The 24974-nt window shown below is 39.7% G+C and overlaps 1 protein-coding gene across 2 annotated transcripts in view; it reads left to right on the top strand.

Moving 5' to 3' along the window:
* The window catches only part of myo7aa (myosin VIIAa), a 40072-nt gene that overhangs the window by 4825 nt on the left and 10273 nt on the right, over positions 1 to 24974 (top strand). The window contains exons 2-35 of one of the 2 annotated variants that reach the window (XM_033326296.1): positions 1817 to 1929; positions 2875 to 2988; positions 3493 to 3645; positions 5389 to 5573; positions 5724 to 5845; positions 6628 to 6770; positions 6949 to 7062; positions 7422 to 7490; positions 7616 to 7700; positions 8054 to 8130; positions 8511 to 8630; positions 8711 to 8853; positions 8935 to 9145; positions 9245 to 9380; positions 9823 to 9929; positions 12715 to 12852; positions 13748 to 13906; positions 14521 to 14613; positions 16622 to 16716; positions 16811 to 16895; positions 17046 to 17264; positions 17519 to 17626; positions 17893 to 18102; positions 18391 to 18597; positions 18795 to 18998; positions 19414 to 19476; positions 19569 to 19696; positions 20116 to 20242; positions 20404 to 20523; positions 21117 to 21290; positions 21405 to 21632; positions 23022 to 23189; positions 23272 to 23389; positions 24736 to 24862. In XM_033326296.1, coding sequence (XP_033182187.1) covers positions 1817 to 1929; positions 2875 to 2988; positions 3493 to 3645; positions 5389 to 5573; positions 5724 to 5845; positions 6628 to 6770; positions 6949 to 7062; positions 7422 to 7490; positions 7616 to 7700; positions 8054 to 8130; positions 8511 to 8630; positions 8711 to 8853; positions 8935 to 9145; positions 9245 to 9380; positions 9823 to 9929; positions 12715 to 12852; positions 13748 to 13906; positions 14521 to 14613; positions 16622 to 16716; positions 16811 to 16895; positions 17046 to 17264; positions 17519 to 17626; positions 17893 to 18102; positions 18391 to 18597; positions 18795 to 18998; positions 19414 to 19476; positions 19569 to 19696; positions 20116 to 20242; positions 20404 to 20523; positions 21117 to 21290; positions 21405 to 21632; positions 23022 to 23189; positions 23272 to 23389; positions 24736 to 24862 — 4663 coding nt within the window. The remainder of the gene's footprint in view (positions 1 to 1816; positions 1930 to 2874; positions 2989 to 3492; positions 3646 to 5388; positions 5574 to 5723; positions 5846 to 6627; positions 6771 to 6948; positions 7063 to 7421; positions 7491 to 7615; positions 7701 to 8053; positions 8131 to 8510; positions 8631 to 8710; positions 8854 to 8934; positions 9146 to 9244; positions 9381 to 9822; positions 9930 to 12714; positions 12853 to 13747; positions 13907 to 14520; positions 14614 to 16621; positions 16717 to 16810; positions 16896 to 17045; positions 17265 to 17518; positions 17627 to 17892; positions 18103 to 18390; positions 18598 to 18794; positions 18999 to 19413; positions 19477 to 19568; positions 19697 to 20115; positions 20243 to 20403; positions 20524 to 21116; positions 21291 to 21404; positions 21633 to 23021; positions 23190 to 23271; positions 23390 to 24735; positions 24863 to 24974) is intronic. The other variant, XM_026370733.1, reaches the window with a different exon arrangement.

The following is a 24974-nucleotide window of genomic DNA, read 5'->3' as shown; positions in this document are numbered from 1 at the left end:
GACTTCAGTGTTGTGTCCATTAGTTACCAAACACATCTACATTACACGTGCACATCAGCACCGTAATGTTATGTTTGCATAGTTTGGTATGAAATGAGAGAAAAAAATTGAAAGGTGAGAAGGTGAATGTGGCGAAGGAACGAACAGAAAGACGCAGAAATCAGATCCCGTGTGTTAAATAATTCAACCTGTGGTTTCTGGTCGTTTGCTGTTGGCCCTGCGCGCTCCTGTTTACTCCGTTATAGTCTGAGTGAGTGTGTGACAGCTGCTTGGTGGTGTAATGTTCAGGTGGCTTAGTTTGCCAGGTGGAGAATTTACTTAATTAAACTGAGATATACAGTGGCAAGAAAAAGTATGTGAACCATTGCATGGTTTTCTGCAGTCATTTGTCATAAAATGTGATCTGATCCTCATCTCACTAAAGATTATTAACAGATATAATGTGCCTAAAATAATCACAGTGATTATCACAGTTTTCTCATTTTGATTCATCAATACCAACTCAAACAGCTCTGTCTTTCAAAATGACGTCGTAATGCAATTAACCTGCAGCAATCAATGAACATAAATACATTAAGTACAATAGGAAGTGAGTTGGACAGTTGTGGTGAATGTTGGGAGTTCAGGATGCTGGATGTCAAACCACAGACCAGAGTGTGTGATTAGCTTTAGCTGCCCCAGCTACCACTCCAACCCACAGTTCACACAGCCCATATTATTATTTTTAAATATATTTTTTTAAAAAGCAAGCTTTGTCCTCACGAACCTTATTTACTGTGGTTCCCAACATATAGAACAAAATAGAAATGTGCATGACCACATGTTGGATTTCGTTCATCGTCAGAGTTGTTGGAGCATCTCCTACAACATCACTTTGTTGTAGCTGCGCTAAAGTAATGAAAATGTGTAATTAATGAGGAAAGTGTGACGTCTATGTGTCGGTGCTGTGGCTGTGCAGATAAACACAGATTCACAAATACTGCTGAACCCATCATCCCATGATGATAATAAATATCGTGTTACCAGTATTATCTCCAGTATCTCTAGTATCACCGTCTACTTAATAATCCTTCTTTAAATATGAGGTGATGTTGGATTTGTTTCTGACATGTCTTTGAGTTTTGTGTACTGTGGTGTTACTATGTTTATTAATATCAATAGTATTCTGTTAAAAAACACAGTTTATCCTCCATAACCTGCAGAATGTACATTGCACTAACTGTCTGTGCAGAAATCCAACACCATAGGACACACCTGAGGAGGAAGTGACATCTTGTTGCCATTGGCGACAGGGCAGGTTGTGGTTTAACAAAGTGTGAGTGTGACAGGAGACAGAGAGAGAGAGAGAGGACTGTCCCACAGTGTTACTGCAGTGGAAACGACAGAGACCTGGATCACGTTGAATTGATTTCCTCCTTTATGTGGAGAAAAACTTTACAGGACTGAAGGCCACAGACCAGGATGTGATGTTGCTGGACCCTGATACTGGATCAGTTTTCCTTGATATTATTTTTTGGCATCACTTTAGGGGCATTTACGAACCCAGGGAAGAGAAGCAGAGGTAACCTGTGACCATCAGAAGCTGGAATAGAGTCTGTTGAACCATGAAGGCTGTTCACTCTGTGGACCTAACAGGAGTCTTAGATTGATATTTGGAAACTGTCCATCAGTGTGTAGACAAGACCCAGAGGAAACTGAAATTCTCCGAACATCAGATCATCACACATCTTTCCATGTTTACCTTTGGATGCTTTTCAAAGCTGACGGCTACCATCTGATATCACTGTCACAGCGTGTGTGAGCTTGTGGACCACGCTCGTGAACATGTACAGACGTCGGGACTATGTGGAGCTCTACGAGAAGGATCAGGCCAAATGGGCGCTGATACGCAACGTCAACACTGTGGTGAAACAAAGCACACTGCTGCCGGTACGCTGCACCTGTCTGTGTGTGTGTGAGAGGCGGTTTGAAGTTTTCTGAGTCATAATTGTCGGTCTTCATGCTGTGGGATTTGTATTGCGTTAGATCCAGATTGTCTGAGTCTTGTTCTGATGTTTTCTTACCTCAGGTTTCATGACTACGTTTTAAAGAGATTATACTGGACCTGAATCACAGGAACGTGGTTTTCTGTTTTAAATCCGTTTGAGTCATGCATCATAATTGTACATCTGACAACTGTGTTTAAGTGTTTAAAGTATTTTACTGTGTGTATCTTGCTTCTGATTTGTGGTCGTGTTTCTGAGTCACTAAATACACCTTCAATACGATGGAAACAAGCACTAACTGCAGCCTTGTGTGAGATTTCTCCTCGTGGTGATGTTCATTCATATCTGTACTAACCCTCTCTCCTCTCCTACATAACGACTGTCTGCTGTTAGATGTCCTTCTCCACCTCGACAGATTCCTGGTACATGTTTTGTACTTTTTAATGTTTCCAGAAGCTTCCAGTCCTGCTGGACTGTCTCTTGGGTCGGAGATCATCTGGGGTTCATTTGATCATTTTCAGACTGCACCATTTATTTAAATGATAACACATTAAAGGAGCTTATGTTTAATCCACAGTCCTATTAAAATATCTCCAGGTTAAATCAAACCTGGTCTGGGTGCAGTCTGAAATGATTACGTGGATTATAATCAGGGGTCTGATCAGTTTTTAAGGGATGAACTTGTTAAACTTCACATCACATGGAGATGCTGTGATCAGGACACGGTTCCCTTTGACCTCTGACTCTGATTTCTTCTGTGATCTTATTTATTTCTGTTGTTCTGACACTGACTTAAATTTTTCTCTTTTTCTGATGCCGATTTGACTAAAGTCTGACTCTGAGCCCAACGTTAATCCTCGTTTCCCTCTAAATTCTTTTTCTTTTACAGGGCGACTATGTCTGGTTGGACTTGAAGACGGGTCGGGAGTTTGAGGTGCCGATCGGTGCGGTGGTCAAGCTCTGTGACTCAGGACAGATCCAGGTGGTGGACGATGAAGGAAACGTAAGTGCTGAACAGTGCTGGTTTTATTTATTATTATTTATCTACACCTGTAGGTTTAGAACAGGCCAAAATGGCACAATAAAGTTTCAGGCAGTACAATCAATCATGGGGAAACAGAATACTAAGGGAACAATTTACATTATATATGAACCTACCTTCAGAGCAAAACGTCTTTTTAATTTCGTGTGCACGACTGTCTCCACAGTCCCACCTTACAATGCATCATGTTCCTGAAGATTTCCTAAGTTGTGCTCTTTGCTGTAAAATGCAGACTGTCAGGTGTAGTGAGTCCAACCTTGTTCCCAGGGTTGTGCTAGTTTTCCTGGCCTGTTCTGAACATGGAGTCTCTTTGACATTTGGATTATTTGCTTTGCGTGTTCGATGTGGCTGCTGTATAAAGTTGAAGTTGAAGTCCAGAGAAGTCCTTCTCCATCATAACTGCCAAGTGAATGTCTTCACAGCAGTGTCTTAGGTTTTCCTCTCTAACCTCCTCTGTCCCTCCAGGAGCACTGGATCTCCCCCCAGAATGCCACCAACATCAAGCCGATGCATCCCACCTCCATCCACGGTGTGGAGGACATGATCCGCCTGGGAGACCTCAACGAAGCCGGCATCCTCCGCAACCTGCTCATCAGATACAGAGAAAAAATCATCTACGTGAGTTTTAATGAAAAAATCATCTACGTGAGTTTTAATGAAAAAATCATCTACGTGAGTTTTAATGAAAAAATCATCTACGTGAGTTTTAATGAAAAAATCATCTACGTGAGTTTTACTGCTGATGATTTGAATTGATTGTGTGAGTTTTCCCACTTTGTTGACTTATTTATCTGAACTTTGCTGCTTCTGGCAGAATTATCTTTGATATTCAGCTCAAACTGTTAATTATAATAACTATAAAGTAGAGTAATAAATAAATATATGATAAAACCATTATTAAAAAAGCAGCTGTTAATCTGTGTGTGAAGGACGAACAGGGATGTTACCACTGCTGCTGTTTTAATGTTTCTCCTCTTTAAGTATCTCTCCAGTTATTTAAACCTTTATCTGGGGCTCGAACACGAGTCTACTCTAAATCCAGTTGGGTTTGGACTGTTTTTCCTGTTCATGTCTCACTTTCTTGCTTCTCTGATCTATCTGCTATGCTCCTCCTCCTCCTCCTGTTTCATCTAAAGACAAACTGTGGTGGTCGGGTAAGTCAGCTCCTGAATATGAAGCACGGCTGAAAAGAGAGCTGACATGTATTTAATGCAACATCAGCAAACTGCATGTATGTAGCATGTTTTCAGTGTTTTCACGTTAACACGTCGTCTCACATATTTGAAATGAATCCACTGACTGAAGCTCAGCTGGAACCAAACTCACTCCTGCAGCTGATGGTTGTTCTCCAACATGGTCGTCTGTTCTCCTGTGGCGAACACTGATACGTTCTCTTTGTCATCCAACAACATCTGAGCTACGAGACCTGTGTCAGCTCATCCACACACACACACACACACACACACACGCACACACACACACACAGAGCGTTTGATTTTATTTTATATTTGACTTCATTTGAAAACTGCTCCTATAACTCGAAGCTGGCTGACGTCCTTTAATCTGGGAATCAGGAGCTTCAGTACTTAATTTTATACGTTTCTAGTGACTTTATTTAGAAAGACATAAACATACTCACATCATACAGACTGGATTTCTAGCTGAAGCTGCATGTGTCTATGTGAGATGAATTTTACTGTTTATGCAGCAGCATGCTGTAAATGTGCCAGCGAGTGTGTACTAGTGTTATTTTGTTTACTTTTTTTTTTTGTTTTTTTTTTTGTTTACCTGCTGTTTAATACTTTAACAGGACATTTTTTAAGTAATCAGATACTAGGATTAAAATGACTACATTAATCTGACAGCTGTACTAGTTACTGTCAAACTATCAGCAGCAACATGTCACTTCTTAGTAATCGAGTTGATTCTGTCATAAATACCATCAGGGTAGGAGGGATACCTCAGCTGTTTCCAGTGAAAATAAAGGAAGCAGGAATTTTATTGTGGTGCTGCAAACAGCTTTGTCTTTAATGTTGTAAGATCCAGACAAGCTAAAATATGACATTATACAGCAAAAAAGCAGATTGAATTATTAAAATTATTAATAAAGTTCATTAATAAAGTAGCTGAAAATGAACAGTTCCATTTTTCTTACCTACAGATAGTTTTACTAGACCATTTGTCTTTCATTTAAATATTTTATTTTGTAATATCATCACTTCTTCCTCCTGCTGTGCACTGTTTTTCACAGTTTTTCACAGTTTTTCACAGTTTTTCACTGTTTTTCAGTGTTTTTCAGTGTTTTTCAGACATCTTCTAAAAATATCTCTAAATCAGTCCATCCTCTTCCTCTGTGTGCAGACGTACACCGGCTCCATCCTGGTGGCCGTTAACCCTTACCAGCTGCTGCCCATCTACACGGCCGACCAGATCCGTCTCTACACCAACAAAAAGATCGGTGAGATGCCGCCACACATCTTCGCCATTGCTGACAACTGTTACTTCAACATGCAGAGAAACAACCGCGACCAGTGCTGCATCATCAGGTAGGAAACGCTCACATGGTCAGATGATGCTTCAGTCCAGTGCAGATGTTTGTGGAGTTTCATCTGGTCCTGTCAGGTCAGGATCAAGTGTTTGCAGACGTTCCCTGCAGGCAGGTTTTTAGTTGGATTTATAATGTGTGTCTGTGACAGTGGTGAGTCTGGAGCAGGGAAGACAGAAAGTACCAAACTGATCCTTCAGTTCCTGGCAGCCATCAGCGGTCAACACTCCTGGATAGAACAACAGGTCCTGGAGGCAAATCCTATACTGGAAGGTAGATAAACCTGAACATCATCATCACGCAGCCTGGTGGGTTGTTTGTCTGCAGCTGATTCAGACGATGACTGGAACATGTGATGGAGATTAAACTGAGTCCAGCACAGATCCCAGTTAAATAAAAAGTAAAAAAAAAAAAGTTAATTTAGTAGAAAATATGTTAATAAAGACATTTGATGCAGATTTTTTGCAAAAGCACATATAAATGAACTGATTTACGTAAATTACAGTCTCACATTTGTGCAGTGATTTAAACTACATTAAACTACATTAAACTACATTAAACTACATTAAACTATGAATTTATCTAAACAGTAAAAAGTGATTTATTAAGAACATAAAGGAAGAATCTGCTGGTTCACGTGTTCATTTTATTCTATATTTGATCATTTCTTTATGGTAAACTATTTATCATCGCACTTTATTTACTTTGTTTTGTGTTTTTATAAATACTTCTTATCTAAGTCCACATGTCTCCTTAAAATTAAGTCCACTGAGAGATTTTAAGTACTGTTCTAATACTAAATACTCAACAATCTACTAGAATATATGTACAATTTACATATGAACCTATTCTAAACCTGCTGTATTTACAGTCTCACCTTATTTCTGAGTGGATGATCCCAGTATATAGTCTGTCCCACTCTGTGTGCTGTTGGTGCATCGTTTGCACTCAGGTTTAATGCTTCACCTTCAAGCAAACTGATCCTGTAATGTCACACCTCGACACGCGTCTAATGTTTCCTCTCAGCATCTTTGTCGTCGTCGTTTCTCTTCCAGCATTTGGCAACGCTAAAACAATCCGTAATGACAACTCGTCTCGTTTTGGGAAGTACATCGACATCCATTTCAACAAGAGAGGAGCCATAGAGGGAGCGAAGATAGAGCAATACCTGCTGGAGAAATCCAGAGTCTGTCGGCAGGTCGGTCTCAGCATCACCACAAATCTTTTCATCATTCACTTACAGTATATTAAAGTGTATTTTCTTTTTCTTTATGCTGCAACAAGCAGCTTTATCTCAGCAGATCAACGCGTTTGTTCATGTTTTATTTGATGTAATGATTCTTAGATATTTATTTGTTCATCTTTCCTCTTTTCAGGCCTTCGATGAGAGGAACTACCACATCTTCTACTGCATGCTGAAGGGCATGACAGCAGATGAGAAGAAGAAACTGGGACTGAGCAAGGCCACCGACTACACCTACCTGACCATAGTGAGTCATTTTTCTATTTCAACCTCGTTTTCAAACTAAATAACATTTCTGTTTGTGAGACTTGGGGGAATTTAGGGCTTCCTGTGTAGGAAACAGCGACTTAGGAAACAGGTTAAAATAATCAGTAAACTGTCACTGAAGAGAGTAAATGAAACATTTATGTTATGTTAACATGAACTTGTAGAACATGCAGGAATAAACCTTAAACTCCCACAAGAAGAATATCAATTTAGAAAAATTTAAACCAGAGGTAAAAACAACATCATTTGTGATAATAAGAACAAACTTTATATCAAGTTAATAACAAACACAGGAAACAGAGACTGAGTGATTTTCTGTTCTCTTCTGTGTCTCTGCAGGGAAACTGTACCGTGTGTGATGGTCGGGATGATATGAAGGAGTACTCCAACATCCTCTCTGCGATGAAGGTGCTGACTCTCAGTAGCTACTTAACATCTGTAACTGATGAATAAAAGGAACCCTCTTGTATTTTAGAGAAACTGAAGGTGATCATTTTTATTTTCCAACATTTTCCTTCTGTTCTTGTCTGCAGGTGCTGATGTTCACAGACAAAGAGAACTGGGAGATTTCTAAACTGCTGGCTGCTATTTTACACCTGGGGAACCTCAGATATGAAGGTGAAACCCAAAAATATCTGTTGGTCAAACAATTAAACTGTTTCACAAATTAGTTTATTCTCCTAAAGCTGAGCCCCAGAAAGTTCTTCTGTTTTTTTGCCCTGGGTCTTTTTTGTCAGGCTGAATTAAAGCTGATTAATTCCTAAAGATTGATACCTGCAGACACAACTCAGGGCTGAAAGAAGAGTTTTCAAACTTCAGGTTAAAAAGTAATTTATTACAAATACACAAACACAAAAACCTGTAACTAAACGCATCCTTTTACTTGTACACGTAAGCTTGACTTAATGTTTTTTCAAACCTTAGTTGTAGTTTTTCACCTATTTAAAATGTGTTGACCTTTGACCCTGCAGCTCGCACCTATGACAACCTGGACGCCTGTGAAGTCGTCCGCGGCCCTCATCTGACCACTGCTGCTACACTGCTGGAGGTGACACACACACGACGACCCTCTTATTTACTAGTATTTAATACAGACATCATAAAAATATTGTAGCGAAGCATCGATTTTATTAATAATAATGATAAATGTATTTATAAAGAAACTTTTCTTTAAGTGCTTCACTTAAGAAACAACAAACACAACAGTAGCTCAACAAACTTGAGCAGCATCAGGCACCAGTGAAGAGGAAGAACGAAAGAGGATCATTAACAGGAAGTTATTTATATTTAGTTCTTCATAGATATTCTGAAAAGTGTTGCTGGAGTTTTTACCTCTTCAGACTTTGTAACAGAATCCCGTACAGTTCAAATGAAAACCTCGGGACACGTCGAGGTATTCGATGGTTGTGTGTGTGTTTGTGGTTTCAGGTGGACGGTAAAGACCTGATGAACTGTCTGACCAGCCGCACTCTGATCACCAGAGGAGAGACCGTCTCCACTCCACTCAGCATGGAGCAGGCTCTGGATGTGCGGGATGCTTTTGTGAAGGTAAAACACTTCTTCTAGGAATCAACACAAACCTGACTAATGGGAAATGGAACCTTTAAAGTGTGTGTTTGTGTGTCCAGGGGATTTACGGACGACTCTTTGTGTGGATTGTGGAGAAGATCAACGCAGCCATTTACAAGCCGCCATCGTCTCAACCCAAATCTCTGAGACGCTCCATCGGACTGTTGGACATCTTCGGCTTTGAGAACTTCACCGTCAACAGGTACAACACACACCTGAGCACCGAGCACATGTGGTGTTCTCATGTCATCATCGTGCCACTTCTCCTTTCTCCTTCCCGCAGCTTCGAGCAGCTGTGCATCAACTTCGCCAACGAGAACCTGCAGCAGTTCTTCGTCCGTCACGTCTTCAAGCTGGAGCAGGAGGAGTACAACCTGGAGCACATCAACTGGCAGCACATCGAGTTCACCGACAACCAGGACGCTCTGGACATGATCGCCATCAAACCCATGAACATCATCTCGCTCATCGACGAGGAGAGCAAGTTCCCCAAGGTGCAGTACGTCCCCCCACAGATAATATGCCACAAACTCTGTTAGTGCAGGTTAAAGACTTGTTAAGACTTGTTAAATGTGTCTCTGTGTGTCCTGCAGGGCACTGACACCACCATGTTGAACAAGCTCAACTTTCAGCACAAACTCAACACAAACTACATCCCTCCAAAGAACAACTATGAGACTCAGTTTGGAATCCAGCACTTTGCTGGAGTGGTTTACTACGAAACAAGAGGTCAGAAATCATTCAAAGACACAATGATGGCAAATATAAAATCAATCCAATCTCTTATCAACCGACTATTAACAAATGTCTGAGCAGCAAATATTAAACTAAGATTGTAATGAACGCTGTAGGTGTAGTTACTGGAATCAGTTTAGTTTTAAATAGAAGCAAATTACCATTTGTAAAAACTGCACTAAAACAGTTTAGTGTGTTTCCTGCTGTTATTAATGTTACTGAGGTGGTTGGAACTTCATTTAACGTCTGCGGGTAACAAAGATCTTTGACCAGTGTTTAATGATGTTTTCCTCCAGACTAACCTGAACTAAACGTCTATATCAGCAGCATTGAATGTAATATTCTTTAGTACTTTTTAGTGTGATTTGACTTCTACTAAATTGAAAGGTACTTGTACTGGAGAACGTTTTACTTCATCAGTGTGTGTGTCCTGCAGGTTTCCTGGAGAAGAACAGAGACACCTTATACGGTGATATCATCCAGCTGGTTCATTCCTCCAAGAACAAGTTCATCAAACAAATCTTCCAGGCTGATGTCGCTATGGTAACACACACACACACACACACACACGCCTGTAAATGATGTCAAATGTTGTGCTTTCATTAACTTTTCAGCTGATACATGAAATCAATTTATTTTTCATTCCAATATCAAAAGATGCTAAATAAACAAAATGAACATGTCCTGTTTCCACTTCGTCAGCATTTTCTTTTCCTGCATGACTTTTGTTAGTCGCATGTTTCTCAGTAAAGTGCAGCTCTGATTTAATTAATTAATTTAAATTACTGTCTTCTTCTCTGTGTGTTCGCTTACTTGCATGTCTGTGTGCTGCTTCTTGCCAGTTTCTGTGTGGTTACGCTCCTGGTAGTTCAGTACCTGCCAGCCCTCTTACCAAGGTAAAAATATAAAAATACACCAGGGAAAACCCATCTCTTCACTCTTTATCATCCTCATCTAACATGACAATAACAAACAATAGAAAACAATAGAAAATCATAGTTTTAGTCAAAGCTTTAATGTTTTTAAATGAACTGCAGCATGATGTTCAAGTTAAAACAACTCTGACATCACATGTGTTCATATCACTAACATATAATGATATAACAAATTAAACTGAAATCAGAATTTCCAACTCCAAGTGAAGATATGCAATAGTTTCCATAGCTTCACATTTAAAATATACTTTGAAAGGATTCACCGGAAGTCTGTTTGTTATCTTATCATGTCCAACTTGACGAACAACGTCCATGTAGTTCCCCAGTGTGGCCACTAGAGGGCATCGAACTCCAGAATTGTTAAGTGAAAACGTGACTTCCAGAAAACTAAAGATACTATTAATTCTAATATTACCGGAGTTTATGTTATTATTATTAAGATAATAATAATTATTAATATTAATATTATTTTATATTTATTGACGTTAAAGCTGTAGTTAATACAATGGTGTAGTTTGTCACAGTGACCACAAGAGGGCAGTGGACACAATAACGTGACAACATGTCATGTCATTTTAAAGTTAAGAAGAAAAGTAAATAAACACACGCGTTTCCGGCGACCCTCCAAAATAAAACCACCAACAACAACTGGTTTGATTTGTGCAGGTTATAATAATGAGGGACACGTTTTGTATCGTGACCCGTTTGTTTTAACCTGTGAAAATCAAAATGACTAAAAACCCAGAGAGTTAAACTAAAAAGACGTAAAGTTATCGCAGTTATAAGTCGATAAATAGGAACACAGGTTATTATTATAACAAGGTTTTCACAATTCGGGGTGATTTACACCTTCCGTAAATAAGTAAACGCCGATAAATTTGTTAAACCCCAGAACTTGCCTGAAAATCAACTACTTTAGATTTTTCTTAAATTTAAAATTATCACTTGACAAATGAGAGTACACAGAATGGTAAATAACAAACAGCAGTGTCTATTATTAAATTCTGCGTACTCGATGTCCACAAATGACAACATACAGAGATAAAATATTTATTTATATTGAAGAATCAGGCTGCTAGCTAACGCTACAGTGGAGAATAAACAGGCTAATCGTGCTATTGTCGTTTTAAATAATAATAATAATAAATGACATGTTAGACAAACTCCATGTAACATTATTGTGACGGTGATTTGAAAGTTGTAAACAGGTTAACGAAGGTCAAGGTCACAATTTAAACGGTTACAGAATGCGGCGTAACACCAGTCCCTCTAACTGACGGGGGAAGCTAGGCTAGGTGAAGCTAATGTTAGCGGTCGTTCGTAATTAGCTCCACTTCTCAACATAACCCATGTTCTTGTTTTCTGTGTAAATATAAAATACACATATGTAGGGTTTAAAGATCGTCGCTTTGATGGAGCTAGGCTAGGTTAGGCGTGGAGTTTATTTCCGGTGTTTGTGCTAAGCTAGGCTAGGTTAGCCGTGAAGTTTATTTCCGGTGTTTGTGCTAAGCTAGGCTAAACTAGAGACGATGATAAAAATGATGCTAACCGACTCCTGGTAAACACATTTTTACAAAGTTTATAGTATTTTTAAAAAGCCTTTAAAGTTTTATTAAGTTATTTAATTCTTAAATTTCAATTCAATTCATACTTTTACTGTTTTACTGTTTCAGTGTAAACTATTGTACTTTTACTGTTTGTTGTACTTTTACTCCACATTTATTCCCTAAAAGTATTTGATACTCAGATGATTTGTTTTACAAATAAAGAGTTTTTGACTCTTGATCATGTTTCTACTAGTTGTTAGTTCCCCTGTAAACTTCGTCTGTGTCTCATGTAACCAGCAGTTCCACGTTATTCAACATACATCATACATGTTTGTGATATAAACACATATTTTGAACCAGGACCCTGTTTTTCCTATTTCCTCCATCTAACCTTCCCACGACCTCTTCTGCTTATCTTGTGACCCTCGGAGAGGCCCGGACCTTAGGGTGGGAACCACTGGACTAAAGTACTATGTACAGTTTAAAGTATTAAAACTCAGCTACGGTGAAATACTGCGTACACATTGATATGTACTGCAGAGGAACTACTCGTAAAACATTTGGAGTTTTACATGTTGTTTGCTTGTAATGGAGAATTTTAGATGTATGAAGCTGTTTCTTCAACCAACTCCAATAATATTCAGTTTCTGTCATATGTGATTAAAACGAATCCTGAAATCTGTTTATCTCCTGTTTTGATGTGTGTTTAACTCTGAACCTGCAAAGTCAGCAGGAGAAACACTTTTACATTTCGACACAGAAAGAGGAAAAAGGTTAGTGACAGAGCTCAGGAAGAGAAAAGAGTCCCCATTGTCTGCGACCCTGACACTGTCTGTGTGTTTTCAGGGGGCAGAGACCAGGAAGCGTTCGCCCACTCTAAGCAGTCAGTTTAAAAGATCACTGGAGCTGCTGATGAGGACTCTGAGCGTTTGTCAGCCTTTCTTCGTTCGCTGTATCAAACCCAATGAATACAAGAAACCTATGGTGAGTATCTGCACTCAGTCCATATTCTATTTTAATAGAACACACTGAGTACATTAACTTTTCAGGAAATTACTTTACAAATGCTACGTAGATGTTAAAACAGTTTCTCAGTTGGTTTAGTTAATAATAGGTGAAAATAATGTAAACAGAGTTTATTGTTAAGTAATTTAATTCACAGTGACAGCTGCACTAAAGAGAATAATGATATTATAATCACGTCTGTTAATTTTATATGTCTAAACAAACATCCCGAAGAACACTGACACTCAAAAAAGAGTGATTAGTTGAATCTAATAGTAATAAAGAAAAAATCTCACAGCTTAAGTCGATACTGACACTGTTTAGTTCGGTGCAGGACTCTAATATGAATGGGAACATGCTAATCTGTTTTTAATTCAGCCTTCAGTGCAGGAAAATGTCAAAGAAAACAAAGATTTGTATCCAAACATGAGTCAGAAAATGATTTGTAATATTGTGTTTTAGTTGTATCAGCAGGATGAAGTTTCAGAAAGAAATTTAATCTCTTAGGAGGCGTAAACAAGCGTGTACATCACAGTTCCTTTCACAAATAGGTGTGTAAAGAAAAGGGCAGTGCTAGTTTTTAATGCAAAATGTTTTGAATGTGTTGTAATTTGTTGTTGTAGGCATATGATGTCATATTTGATGCTTAGTTTTTATACTTATCAAGTTCCAATAAACCCAAATAGCAGAGAGAAATAAAAAATGCATATCAAATTAAGAGTCTTAAGAGGTTAAACCAAGCTGCTACTGAAATCAAATTATCTGCTGCCACAGATACATTTCTATCGTCATTTAAGCTTCAGTGTGTTGTTTAGTTTAATTAGGGTGTAATTGTGTGTTTCATGTTTGTCTTGTGTTGTTCCTTTGTCTCTAGTTGTTTGACAGAGAGTTGTGTGTGCGTCAGCTGAGGTACTCGGGTATGATGGAGACCATTCGTATCCGGCGTGCAGGTTATCCCATCCGCTACACCTTCGTGGAGTTTGTCGACCGCTACCGGGTGCTCATGCCTGGAGTCAAACCAGCATACAAACAGGTAAAGTCCAAGTACCGATGTGTCCCCAGTAAGTACTGTAAAAACAACGTCATAATATATGCACAATATTAAAACCCTGCTTTTTTATTTCTCCTGAACTTGTTTGAAAACTGTCTGGTAATTTCTGACAAGTACAAACTTTAGAACTGCAGAAAATAATCTGAGCTCAGTAAGACAAATATACAACCTAAAAGAGGAGAGCTTCAGTGTGCGGCCTAACGAGACAGTGTTGGATTTGTGCTTTATTGACATTTCACTGACAAAACATTTCAGGAATGAGGAACTCCAGCAAGTTTTAATAGGTTTAAGCATTGGACACCAGATTGGGGTCGAACCAGACTGTGTGTGTGTGTCTAGTTGTTGTGACACGGTATTTTCTGAATCCTGGGCTCAGTCAGATGACACCACGTTTGGTCACTGTGCAGTTTTTCCAGCTGTCCGTTTTACTTGGACCTCTTTGTGTTATGATATCCTTCTCTGCAGCTACGGATGGTTTGTGAGGTCTTATGTATTTGTTCAAATGCAAGGGAATACTCTATTACACGCAGCTACACACTGGTTTTTGTTTTTGTCTCAAATGGACAACATGTTAATCTCTTCATCTTGTCCTTCAGGAGGACCTAAGGGGAACCTGTCAGAGGATCGCAGAGGCAGTGCTCGGCAGAGACGACGACTGGCAGATGGGAAAAACCAAAATCTTCCTCAAGGTAATTCTGCATCTGCATCATTACATTAGGATGAAGAAGACAGGAGTCCTGACTCTTCAGAAATTCTTTTTCAACCCCTTCCATCCTAGTAAGCATCAAAACTCTTCTAAGGTCTGAGCTGTGACTCACTTCTTCAAACCTGTGTTTGTTAATGTCAGACCTTGATAGTAACCACCAAGACTTCTCATCTTAAAATAAGGCGGGACCTCCCAGACTCACACCTGATCTTCGTCCCATTGACAGCAACAGCTGATTGTAATTTACTCTTCGAATTAATACATGTTCCTAGAGGTTCACACGCCCGCCTGTGTTTTCCTTAGCTCAAACGTCACTGATGAGGCGAATCCGTTAGTTGGTCGCCACAGTGACAGTGTTGTTTCCATCCCCAGAGATAAATAAAATATCAGCTGGTGATGATTTAGTTTCAGCAGTTTGTTTTCACAGGGTGTGACTCCTGTACTGAGCCGCCTGTTAAAACAATGTCTTTCTCCAGCTAGTTTGGTTCATCGTGCAATACGTGATGAGTTTTAGATGTTTCTACACTAAACTGTGTTCACATGTTGTGCATTAGCTCTAAATACTGAGTAATACTGTAGTTTATTATCTCAGTCCATCATAGTTTCAAGATCTACTTCATGTGTTTAGACATTTAAAACCACTCTGATGGAAAGAATACATTTTCTTTGCTATAAATATATAATATATACTTTATTTACATTTTAAAGAGAAAGAACTCTCAAGACTTGAACTCACTTATTTTCCCATTGGAAAAATTCTGGATATTTATATCAGTCATTGTTAACATTGAACTTGTCAAAACAACATGTCTCCATGCGGTGTAACTTCACCAAGTTATAATCCTGCATCTCACACTTCTTTATGTTTTCTATCAGACTGAGAACAGCTCCCTCACATCATGCTCATATATACTGTATTCTTCTTAAGGTTTTAAGAAAAGTCAAACTGCACAAAAACAGAAGACAACACAGTGACAGAAAATGCTGTGCTGTGCTGTGTCTTATGTGGATTATTCACACTTGTTTTAGTTCAAAGTCCAGTTGAGTTTACAATATGTGAAGTTTAACACCAGGACTAGCAGAGGTTTACTGCTTGAAACAAAGTAATAGATGGACTATAAGGTGATTTCTGGCTGCAATTTCAATTCAAGTGATGAATATATAATATAAATGGTAAACATTGAAGAACCAGGAAAATCAGAAATCTCTTGGAAAAAGAGAGTTCGGTTTGAAAAAAACAAATATTTTGAATCTTTTGTTTCCTGTTTGGCCAGTTTTTTTCCTGAAACTAAAATTTCACTTTGTTGAATTAGTGAATCTACAACACCTGAAATAACAGGGATTGGACATGTTTCTCAATCACAGCCCCTCTTCGTGTTTTAAATCAGTTGGTGTGTTTTTGTATTTAAGGCTTGTTTCTGTCAGGCTTTACTGCTCGACTGGACAGGAAGCAGAAGAGGAAGCAGAAAGTGAAGGGATGTAAAAGCAGGGCAGTATCCACGCTTCCCAACAGGACGTGGTCGGATCAGTTACAGGGCAGATGGACAGATCACAGGAGAAAGAAGTTTTACTGTAGGTGTTTATATGACACATTAAGGCTTGTAGGGAGAGAAGTGCTGCAACTGTAGTTTTGTGTTGACTGACAAGGTCATTTAACATCACAGGAAGGGACATTTTTAGCCCCATTACTTTAGGAATAACTGTTTACTTTTTTTAAGATGTTGTAGTTGCTGATCTGTTGCTTTTCTTCACCAGTACTCATGTGGAACCGAGCAGCAGAAAGTACATTTTGTGTTGTGTTTGTTAATTGATGCTCTCTCCTGCCTTAAAAAAACAAATATCTTGCACTTATACCCCATGAAACTGAAACAGCTCTTTCTGGATCTTTGAAGTTTGTCTCCTTGGCTCAGATATTTTGTTTACTTTGTGTCTCACTTGTAATTCGCTTTGGATAAAAGCCAAATGACTAAATGTAAATGTAAATGTTGTAGGACCACCATGACATGCTGCTGGAGATAGAGAGAGACAAGGCCATCACTGACAAGGTCATCCTCATCCAAAAGGTGGTTCGAGGTTTTAAGGACAGGTAAAAACCTGGTTTCAGTCTCTCCTTTAACCACTGCCTTTATGTATTTGTCCATGAGTCACTGCTTTTTTAAAAAAATATTTCTTACCTTCAGATCTAACTTTCTGAGGATGAGAAAGTCGGCAGTGTTGATCCAGAAGACGTGGAGAGGGTATCACTGTAGGAAGAACTACGGGGCTGTAAGAAACATCTGTGTTTTTTACGTCCACACACACATAGGCAGAAAAAGAAGACTCATTTTGTACAGATTTGCTCTTAGTTTCATCATGACTGTGTGAAAAGGTTCATAGTAAATAATAAATTCTTCTTTTCTGTCCATTTTTCCTCAGATGCGTGCAGGCTTCTCTCGCCTCCAGGCTCTGGTTCGTTCCAGGAAGTTGTGTGCGTCCTATCACGTGGCCCGTCAGCGGATTACAGGATTCCAGGGTCGCTGTCGGGGTTTCTTGGTGCGGCGAGCGTTCAGACATCGACTGTGGGCCGTCATCACCATTCAAGCCTACGCCAGAGGCATGATCGCTCGCCGGCTGTACAAGAGGCTTAAGGGAGAGGTAGAAACACACACGGACACACCGAGAGGCAGCAGAAAGTAACGACGGGTGTTTTCTTTTTTGCTAAATCTTAGAGTGAAATATTGTAATTATTTCTTAACTTTATAAAAACACATTCATCAGTTTATAAAACATGCTGAATTTGAACAGTGCAGAAAGTTGCTACAACATTTAAAGGCGTCTTGATCTTGTGGTGTTTTCTTCACTATCTGTTGTGTTGTTCATGTCGAACTCCTTTTTCTTTGCTCCTTCAGTACCGCAGGAGGCTGGAGGCAGAGAAGATGCGCTTGGCTGAAGAGACGAAACTGAGGAATCAGATGTCTGCAAAGAGAGCGAAGGCTGAGGCTGAACGCAAACATCAGGTGGGAGTTCAACAGAGGACTCTGACATGTAAAGATGTATTATTATGTGTCATCTCAAGGTATTTGTAGAATATTATTGTGGTCTAATGTAAATGAATAAACCAGATTACATGTGATTTATGCTTTATTATTAATAAAAAAAATCTTTTAGTGTCACTCTGAGAAACCCGGTTTCTTCAGTGCATGTAGACATACAGGTAGTTTGTACATCTAGCTGGAGAAAAGTCACTGTTATGAAAAACTAATGACATGCTTTTATTTTCTAGGAGCGTCTGGCCCAACTGGCCAAAGAGGATGCCGAGCGGGAAAAGAAGGAGAAGGAGGAGGCTCGGAAGAAGAAGGAGATGGTGGAGCAGATGGAGAAAGCCCGTATGGAGCCGGTCAACGACTCGGACATGGTGGACAAGATGTTCGGCTTCTTGGGGACGACAAGCTCTTTCCCGGGCCAAGAGGGACAAGCTCCTGCCGGCTTTGAGGTTTAACTAAAAAATTTACTATTTTCATTTGAAGTCAAAGACACAAAATAAACTGAGTCCTCAATTTGTGTTAGTACAAAAATACTGAACTGTAAACGATCATATACATAATGCTAAGGATGTACTATTTAAGCCTTTATTGAGCTTTACAGGAGAGAGGCAGACAGGAAACATAACAAATGCTGGAACTGAACTGAAGACGACATGTTTACGTAAAGTCAGTTATTAGAAACGGGGAGAATGATGCAGAGGTCACAGTGAAGTTACCTGAAGCCCTGTCTCCTCCAGGACCTGGAGCGGACTCATCGCGAGCTGGAGGTGGAGGATCTGGACGAGGCTCTTCCTTTACCCGAGGATGATGATGAGGAAGATTTATCGGAGTACAAGTTTGCCAAGTTTGCTGCCACCTACTTCCAGGGCACCACCACACACACCTACGTCCGACGGCCTCTCAAACAGCCTCTGCTGTTCCATGACGACGAGGGAGACCAGCTGGTATGTGACCTTTTGACCCCACAACAGTCTAAAGCAGTCTTAAATAAACAATTATTTTTTTGAATCTTGAAGTGTTATTTAAATAACTTATCAATTAATCCATCGATCATCTGTTGTCTAAAATCTCCAAACGAATTTAAAAGTTATCAAGCCACCAAACTAACTCGATAGTTAATGTATTTCCCGTCTCATCCCAGGCTGCTCTGGCAGTGTGGATCACTGTGCTGAGGTTCATGGGAGACCTGCCAGAGCCCAAATATCACACAGCCATCAGCGACGGGAGCGAGAAAATCCCTGTCATGACGAAAATCTACGAGACGCTGGGGAAGAAGACGTACAAGAGAGAGCTGCAGGCACTGCAGGGAGAAGGGGAGGTGAGGAAGAGGAGAGGGAATAGAAGGGTGTTTGGGAAAAGACGCTGTAATAAGTGGAGTTAGATAAAAGTCCACAGTAAGTTAGACTGAAATACTGGCACAGATATGACCTTTTTAATTTTAATGAACTGCATCAGTACATTTTTAGGACATGGGTTTGTTACGCAAATTGATTCTCAATTAAAAAAACCTTAATTTTAATCTAATCCTCGTCCTGTTCTCCTTCGCAGTGAATATTTAGTTCACACGTGTTAATTGTATTTATTATCTATTTATTTATATATATATATTTAATTAATTCAGTTGTTATTCTAGTACCTTGAAGTCTTCGTGTATCATCTGGACCATGTTCTGTACCTAATGTGCTGAACCTTTTATTGTCTATAATCTGTTTCTTGTCTTTCTCTTTATCCAGACACCTCATTCTGACAGCCTCAAGAAGAACAGTGTCCGGCACAAGCTGGTGTCCCTCACCCTGAAGAAGAAATCCAAGATCACTGAGGAGGTGAGAGAGAGAAGGGAAGGAAACAACCTTTTCAGTTGTGTGATCTCTAGGTGGCTTACCATAGAAAACAAAACATAATGTGTTCACTTCAGGTCACAAAGCGCCTGAATGATGGTGAGTATGGTCTACATGGCAACAGCATGCTGGAGGACCGGCCGACGTCCAACCTGGAGAAACTTCACTTCATCATCGGCAACGGGATCCTGAGACCTGCACTGAGGTACGTACAGGGACAGAAAGTTGTGATGAAGCTAAATAAACAGTGTTTTATTGTTGGCTCAGCAGAAGGACATCGGGGAGGTTTTTATTTCTGATTTTATAAATTTTCCCTGTCTGCTGGAGATCAGGAAAGTTTGCAGCTTGGGTGGGTTCAGTGTGCTGCATGTTGGTATTTTTATATTATATATTTGTGCATGAATGTGTACAATTGTACAGGTGTCGATAATGGAACAGAACTGATAATTCTCAACAGACTTTAAGGTTAAATGAAGTTTAATAAATACATAACTACAGTTTGATTGTATACGGCATGTCCGACATGTTTCCTGCTCCAAGATAATGATGTGAGATGAGATAAATGCAGTAAAAAATTACTGTAGAGATTTATTTGTCTAACCTGGTGCTGTGTTTGTGTTTTAGGGACGAGATCTACTGTCAGATCTGCAAACAGCTGAGTCAGAACCCATCCAAAAGTTCTCATGCTCGTGGCTGGATCCTCATCTCTCTGTGTGTCGGCTGCTTTGCTCCTTCAGACAAGTTTGTCAAGGTCAGGCCATCCAGCATCTAAGATAATAAAATAAAACATACGAAATCACAGAGATTATGAAACGTGCTCCCTGAATGTATCATCATTCGAGACAGATGCAGCAGATAAGTTGAAGAATTGACAATTATTTGTCATTAGTTTGTTTCTATTTTGACCTACAGTACCTGAGGAACTTCATCAGCAGCGGGCCGCCAGGTTACGCTCCGTACTGTGAAGAGAGACTGAGACGAACATTTGTCAACGGGACAAGAACACAGCCTCCATCATGGCTGGAGCTGCAGGTGTGTGCGCACACACAAACACACACACACGCACACACATGCACACACACACACACACACACACACAAATGTGATCAAAATAAAAAAAATTAGAATGAATGGAAATTAATTAGTTTTATAACGTTTGTTTTATTTTCTTAGATCTTATTGTTACTCAAATCTCCTCTCTCTCACCCACACACACACATAAAATCAGCAATTCTGGATTCATGTTTTTTTAAACTATATTTACCAGCAGGTAAATCTGTTTTAAGGACTTAATGGACTGACAGTCCAACCATTAGTAAAGATGCAGGTTTTCAGAAGGAGTTTTTAGTTACTTCAGTCCTGCTCCCTGAAATAAAATCGATTACCTAAGATCAGCCACTACTGGTTTCTGATGTGCTTGCTGATGCTGATTTTACTTTTTGTTGTATGTACATATTAAGATTTTTAAATGTGGTGTTTGAAAAGTGCTGAACTGACCAGTTAATGTGACACAGTCATCAGTTATTAAAACACTAGGATGTAGTCTATGTAGTCTACGATGTAGTCTAGAGTGAGGCTGTGAAGCGATCTGAAACCTCTTCAGGGTTCACAACCTTTATGTGCAGGCCACCAAGTCGAAGAAGCCCATCATGCTGCCGGTGACGTTCATGGACGGCACGACGAAAACGCTGCTGACTGACTCAGCCACCACGGCTATGGAGCTCTGCAGCGCCCTGTCTGACAAAATCAACCTGCGAGACCGCTTTGGGTTCTCCCTCTACATCGCACTGTTTGACAAGGTGAGTAAGGGCCATCAATAGGAATGCTGTTGTGCTATAATACTTTGAACGTAAATTGATATTGAATACTTCAGTCACTGTAGTGGTAAAAGTACAAACTGTCTCTTCCTGCAGGTCTCTTCTTTAGGAAGTGGGAATGATCACGTCATGGACGCCGTGTCTCAGTGTGAGCAGTACGCCAAGGAGCAGGGAGCCCAGGAGAGGAACGCCCCCTGGAGGCTGTTCTTCAGGAAGGAGATCTTCACGCCCTGGCATAGTCCCGGTGACGACCAGGTCGCCACCAGCCTCATCTACCAGCAAATCATCAGGGGCGTGAAGTTTGGAGAATACCGCTGTGACAGGGTAACTGGTTTTACATTTTGGGAAATTGGCTTAGTTGCTTCTTTTTTATACAGAAACCCCATCATACTGGTGAGAAAGTGGCCTCTTATCTATTTACACTGAACTTTAAAAAGCCGCCTTAAAGACGTGGTTTTACATGACATAGAATGGATGGATGAATTCTGCACATTTAAGACAGGATTTGGACTCTAACACTGTTCATACCTGTCAAGAACAACACGAGTGTGAACAATTGGATTAAGTTCAGTTTCCTGCAGTAACGTGTGAGTGATGAGAAGCTGAAAGAGAATCAGAGACTCCAGGACCACTAAGACGTGCAGCTCTGCAGCCAGAAGAATTATTAGATCAAGTTTTAGTTTGACTAAACTCTAGTTTAATTAGCATAATAATACAGTTGTTTGGGCTTTGTCAACAAAATACTGTTCGTCTGCTGTCCTCCTCCAACCACGTGCAGAACATAGCGGTTCTTCTCCAGCGTACGTGGGAGAGTCTCCCATGAGAAACATTCCCAGTAGCTGGTCTCACAATAAAACATCACCAGAATTTCTGGCTTTGACACAGATGTTGTAGTGAAAACAACAGCGAGGCAGAACATTGGTGCAGTGAACTCCTGAAGGTTCAGACTCGCACACATCACATGTTCTCATTTAATTCTCAGTTAAAAGGAAACAAGTGTGTTTTGACTGTTAAATTACAGTAGAAAGAAAAAGTATGTGAACCCTTTCATGGTTACCCTTTCATGAATTTATCATAAAATCTGATCTTGATCTAAGTGAAGAGTGCCTTTAGTGCCTAAAGTAATAACACAAAACAATTCTTCAGATCTTTTATGTCTTTATTGAGAACAACCATAAAAACATCATATTGATAGTGGAAAAAGTATGTTACCCTTAGAATCAATTACTGGTTACAGTCCCAAAGTGTCTCCATTTGTACATTGTTTCCCACCTGTGAAGTCTTTTTAACCCTTTCGATCATCATGTAAATCAACAATTCTTGATCGCTGGTGGTTTTTGTATTTAATTTTATTTAATTTTTAATTAAATAATTATAAGTATTTTTCAAAGGATCCACATCATTTTTCCAGTCGCACTGTGAGGTTTTTATGTTCTCAGTAAAGACATCAAGGATTTTTATTATTTGTCAATATCATATTTGTTAATACTCTTAACTTAGATGAAGATCAAATCACATTTTATGACAAAATAAAGCAGAAAATAATGAAACTGCAAAAGGTTCACATACTTTTTTTCTTGCCACTGTGTCTTTTTGTCAGAATCTAACACAGAAAAATAAAACAAAGAAATTCAGAAACTATTGTTGTCTCAGGTGTTAAGAAAAAAATAGTTTACACATCCAATCAAATTTAGTAGTCTGTGTGTCTCCCAGGATGATCTGGCAGAGCTGGCCGCTCAGCAGTACTACGTAGACTACGGTTCAGACGTCCTTCTGGAGCGTCTGCTGAGCCTCATCCCCTCCTACATCCCAGACAGAGAGATCAGCACGTCCAGGACAGTGGAGAAATGGGCTCATCTCATCATGGCTGCACATAAAAAGGTGCCTGACAGTTAATATACCTGGGAGGGAACCTGCAGGTTTTGTGCCACCACAATAATGAAACGTTTCTCTGTCTGCTCAGGGCATCTACACTCAGAAGAGGTTTGACCCTCACAAGGTGAAGGAGGAAGTGGTGGACTTTGCTCGGCACAAGTGGCCTCTGCTCTTCTCTCGTTTCTATGAAGCCTTCAAGTTCTCAGGTGACCGTCCATGACCTCTTTTACACCGTAACTCAACTTACGTGTTGAAATTTCAAAGAAGAAATGAGCAGTAGTAAAGGCACTCCTCCTTAATTTTTGGTTGCACATCCTTTGGCAGCACCGACATCCTCCAGACATTTCTTGTGAACGTCTATAAAGTTGTTGCACTTCTTCGCTGGTGTTTTCTTCCACTCTTCCTTTGCAATTTGTTTAAGGCCTTGAACATTTGCAGGGTTTTTTCCCCAGTGCCAGATTTCAGCTCATGATAAAGATTTTCAGAGGAACTCATTGCTGGCCATTTTAAAACATTCAATTTTTCCTTTTCAACCATTCCTGCATACTTTGTGTACTTTGGGTCTTTGTCTGAGAACCAATGATCTTCGACTCAAGTTTTCTTACAGTACACTTTCCCAGAAGGATTGTGGTTCATACTCTCTGGCGAAGGTCAGTCGTTCCTTTTTGTGTCTTTTCCTCAGCAGTGGCGTATTCTTTGGCCTTCGCCCATAAAGCATTGCTTGGTTTAGTGTGGGGATATGGTACAGGAATCCATGACCCCACACTGTTCCAGGTTGGCCTTCAGGTCTTTGGATAGTTGACCTGGGTATTTTTTCCACCATTTGTTCCAACCTTTGAAGATGTCTCTTATTAATTTTTTCTCGTCCCCTCACTTCTCGTCAGTTTCATGCTTGGGAAACTTCTTAATAACATTGCACAGCAGCATTTAACATTGTTGAAACAGCGACACCAGGTCTTTGGAGATGGCCTTATACCCTTTGGAGGTCTTAATAATAGCACTTCTGATGTTCCTCTGTCTTCACCATTGTGGCTTTTTAAAACACTGAAGTCATCATTCGTTGGATAATTCACGTCACATGGACACTGACAATTTGTCACAGGTGATTCTCATTTATGATTTACCACAGGTGAGAAAATGTGTTTCTATACTGACCTACAGTAAAGGCCAATACCAGTGTCATATCAAGCTTTGTTTTTTTGTTTTGAATTGTTATCATTTGCTCTTTTGTATCAAACATTAGTTCTCTGTAGAAAAAAATTCACATTTCACATTATGTACTTACAGTAAACTTCATGGGTTCAAATAATGTCACTAAGGAAACAAATCGCATGACATAGAGATAGATATGTATTTATTTGGAGTCTAGTTTTTGTTTTTTTGTTTTTTAGCTATGACTGACATGCTTCAGTTTCCTGTTACTCGGATTCAAGAATAAATAAATCATTTTTAATGAATATGTAATTTCTAGATGTTTGCAGAAACCAAGCCAAATACAGAATAAGCTAATTTTTGACGAGTAAAACTTTTCTACTGTTTCTCTGCTACTCAGGTCCCAGTCTGCCTAAAAACGATCTGATCGTCGCCGTCAACTGGACTGGAGTTTATTTTGTAGACGAGCAGGAGCAGGTCCTCTTAGAGCTCTCCTTCCCAGAAATCACTGCAGTGTCCAGCAGCAGGTGAGGCATGCTGGGAGCTGTAGTCACTTAACAGAGGGAGACACTCTGGGTGGTTGATTAGATCAACAAAACATCAGTGAAGAGTGAGCCAAACCTTAACCGTAGCTGTGTC

The sequence above is a fragment of the Anabas testudineus genome, chromosome 13, assembly GCF_900324465.2.
Source record: "Anabas testudineus chromosome 13, fAnaTes1.2, whole genome shotgun sequence".
Lineage (NCBI taxonomy): Eukaryota > Metazoa > Chordata > Actinopteri > Anabantiformes > Anabantidae > Anabas > Anabas testudineus.
This window is presented reverse-complemented; position numbering and strand designations above follow the sequence as displayed.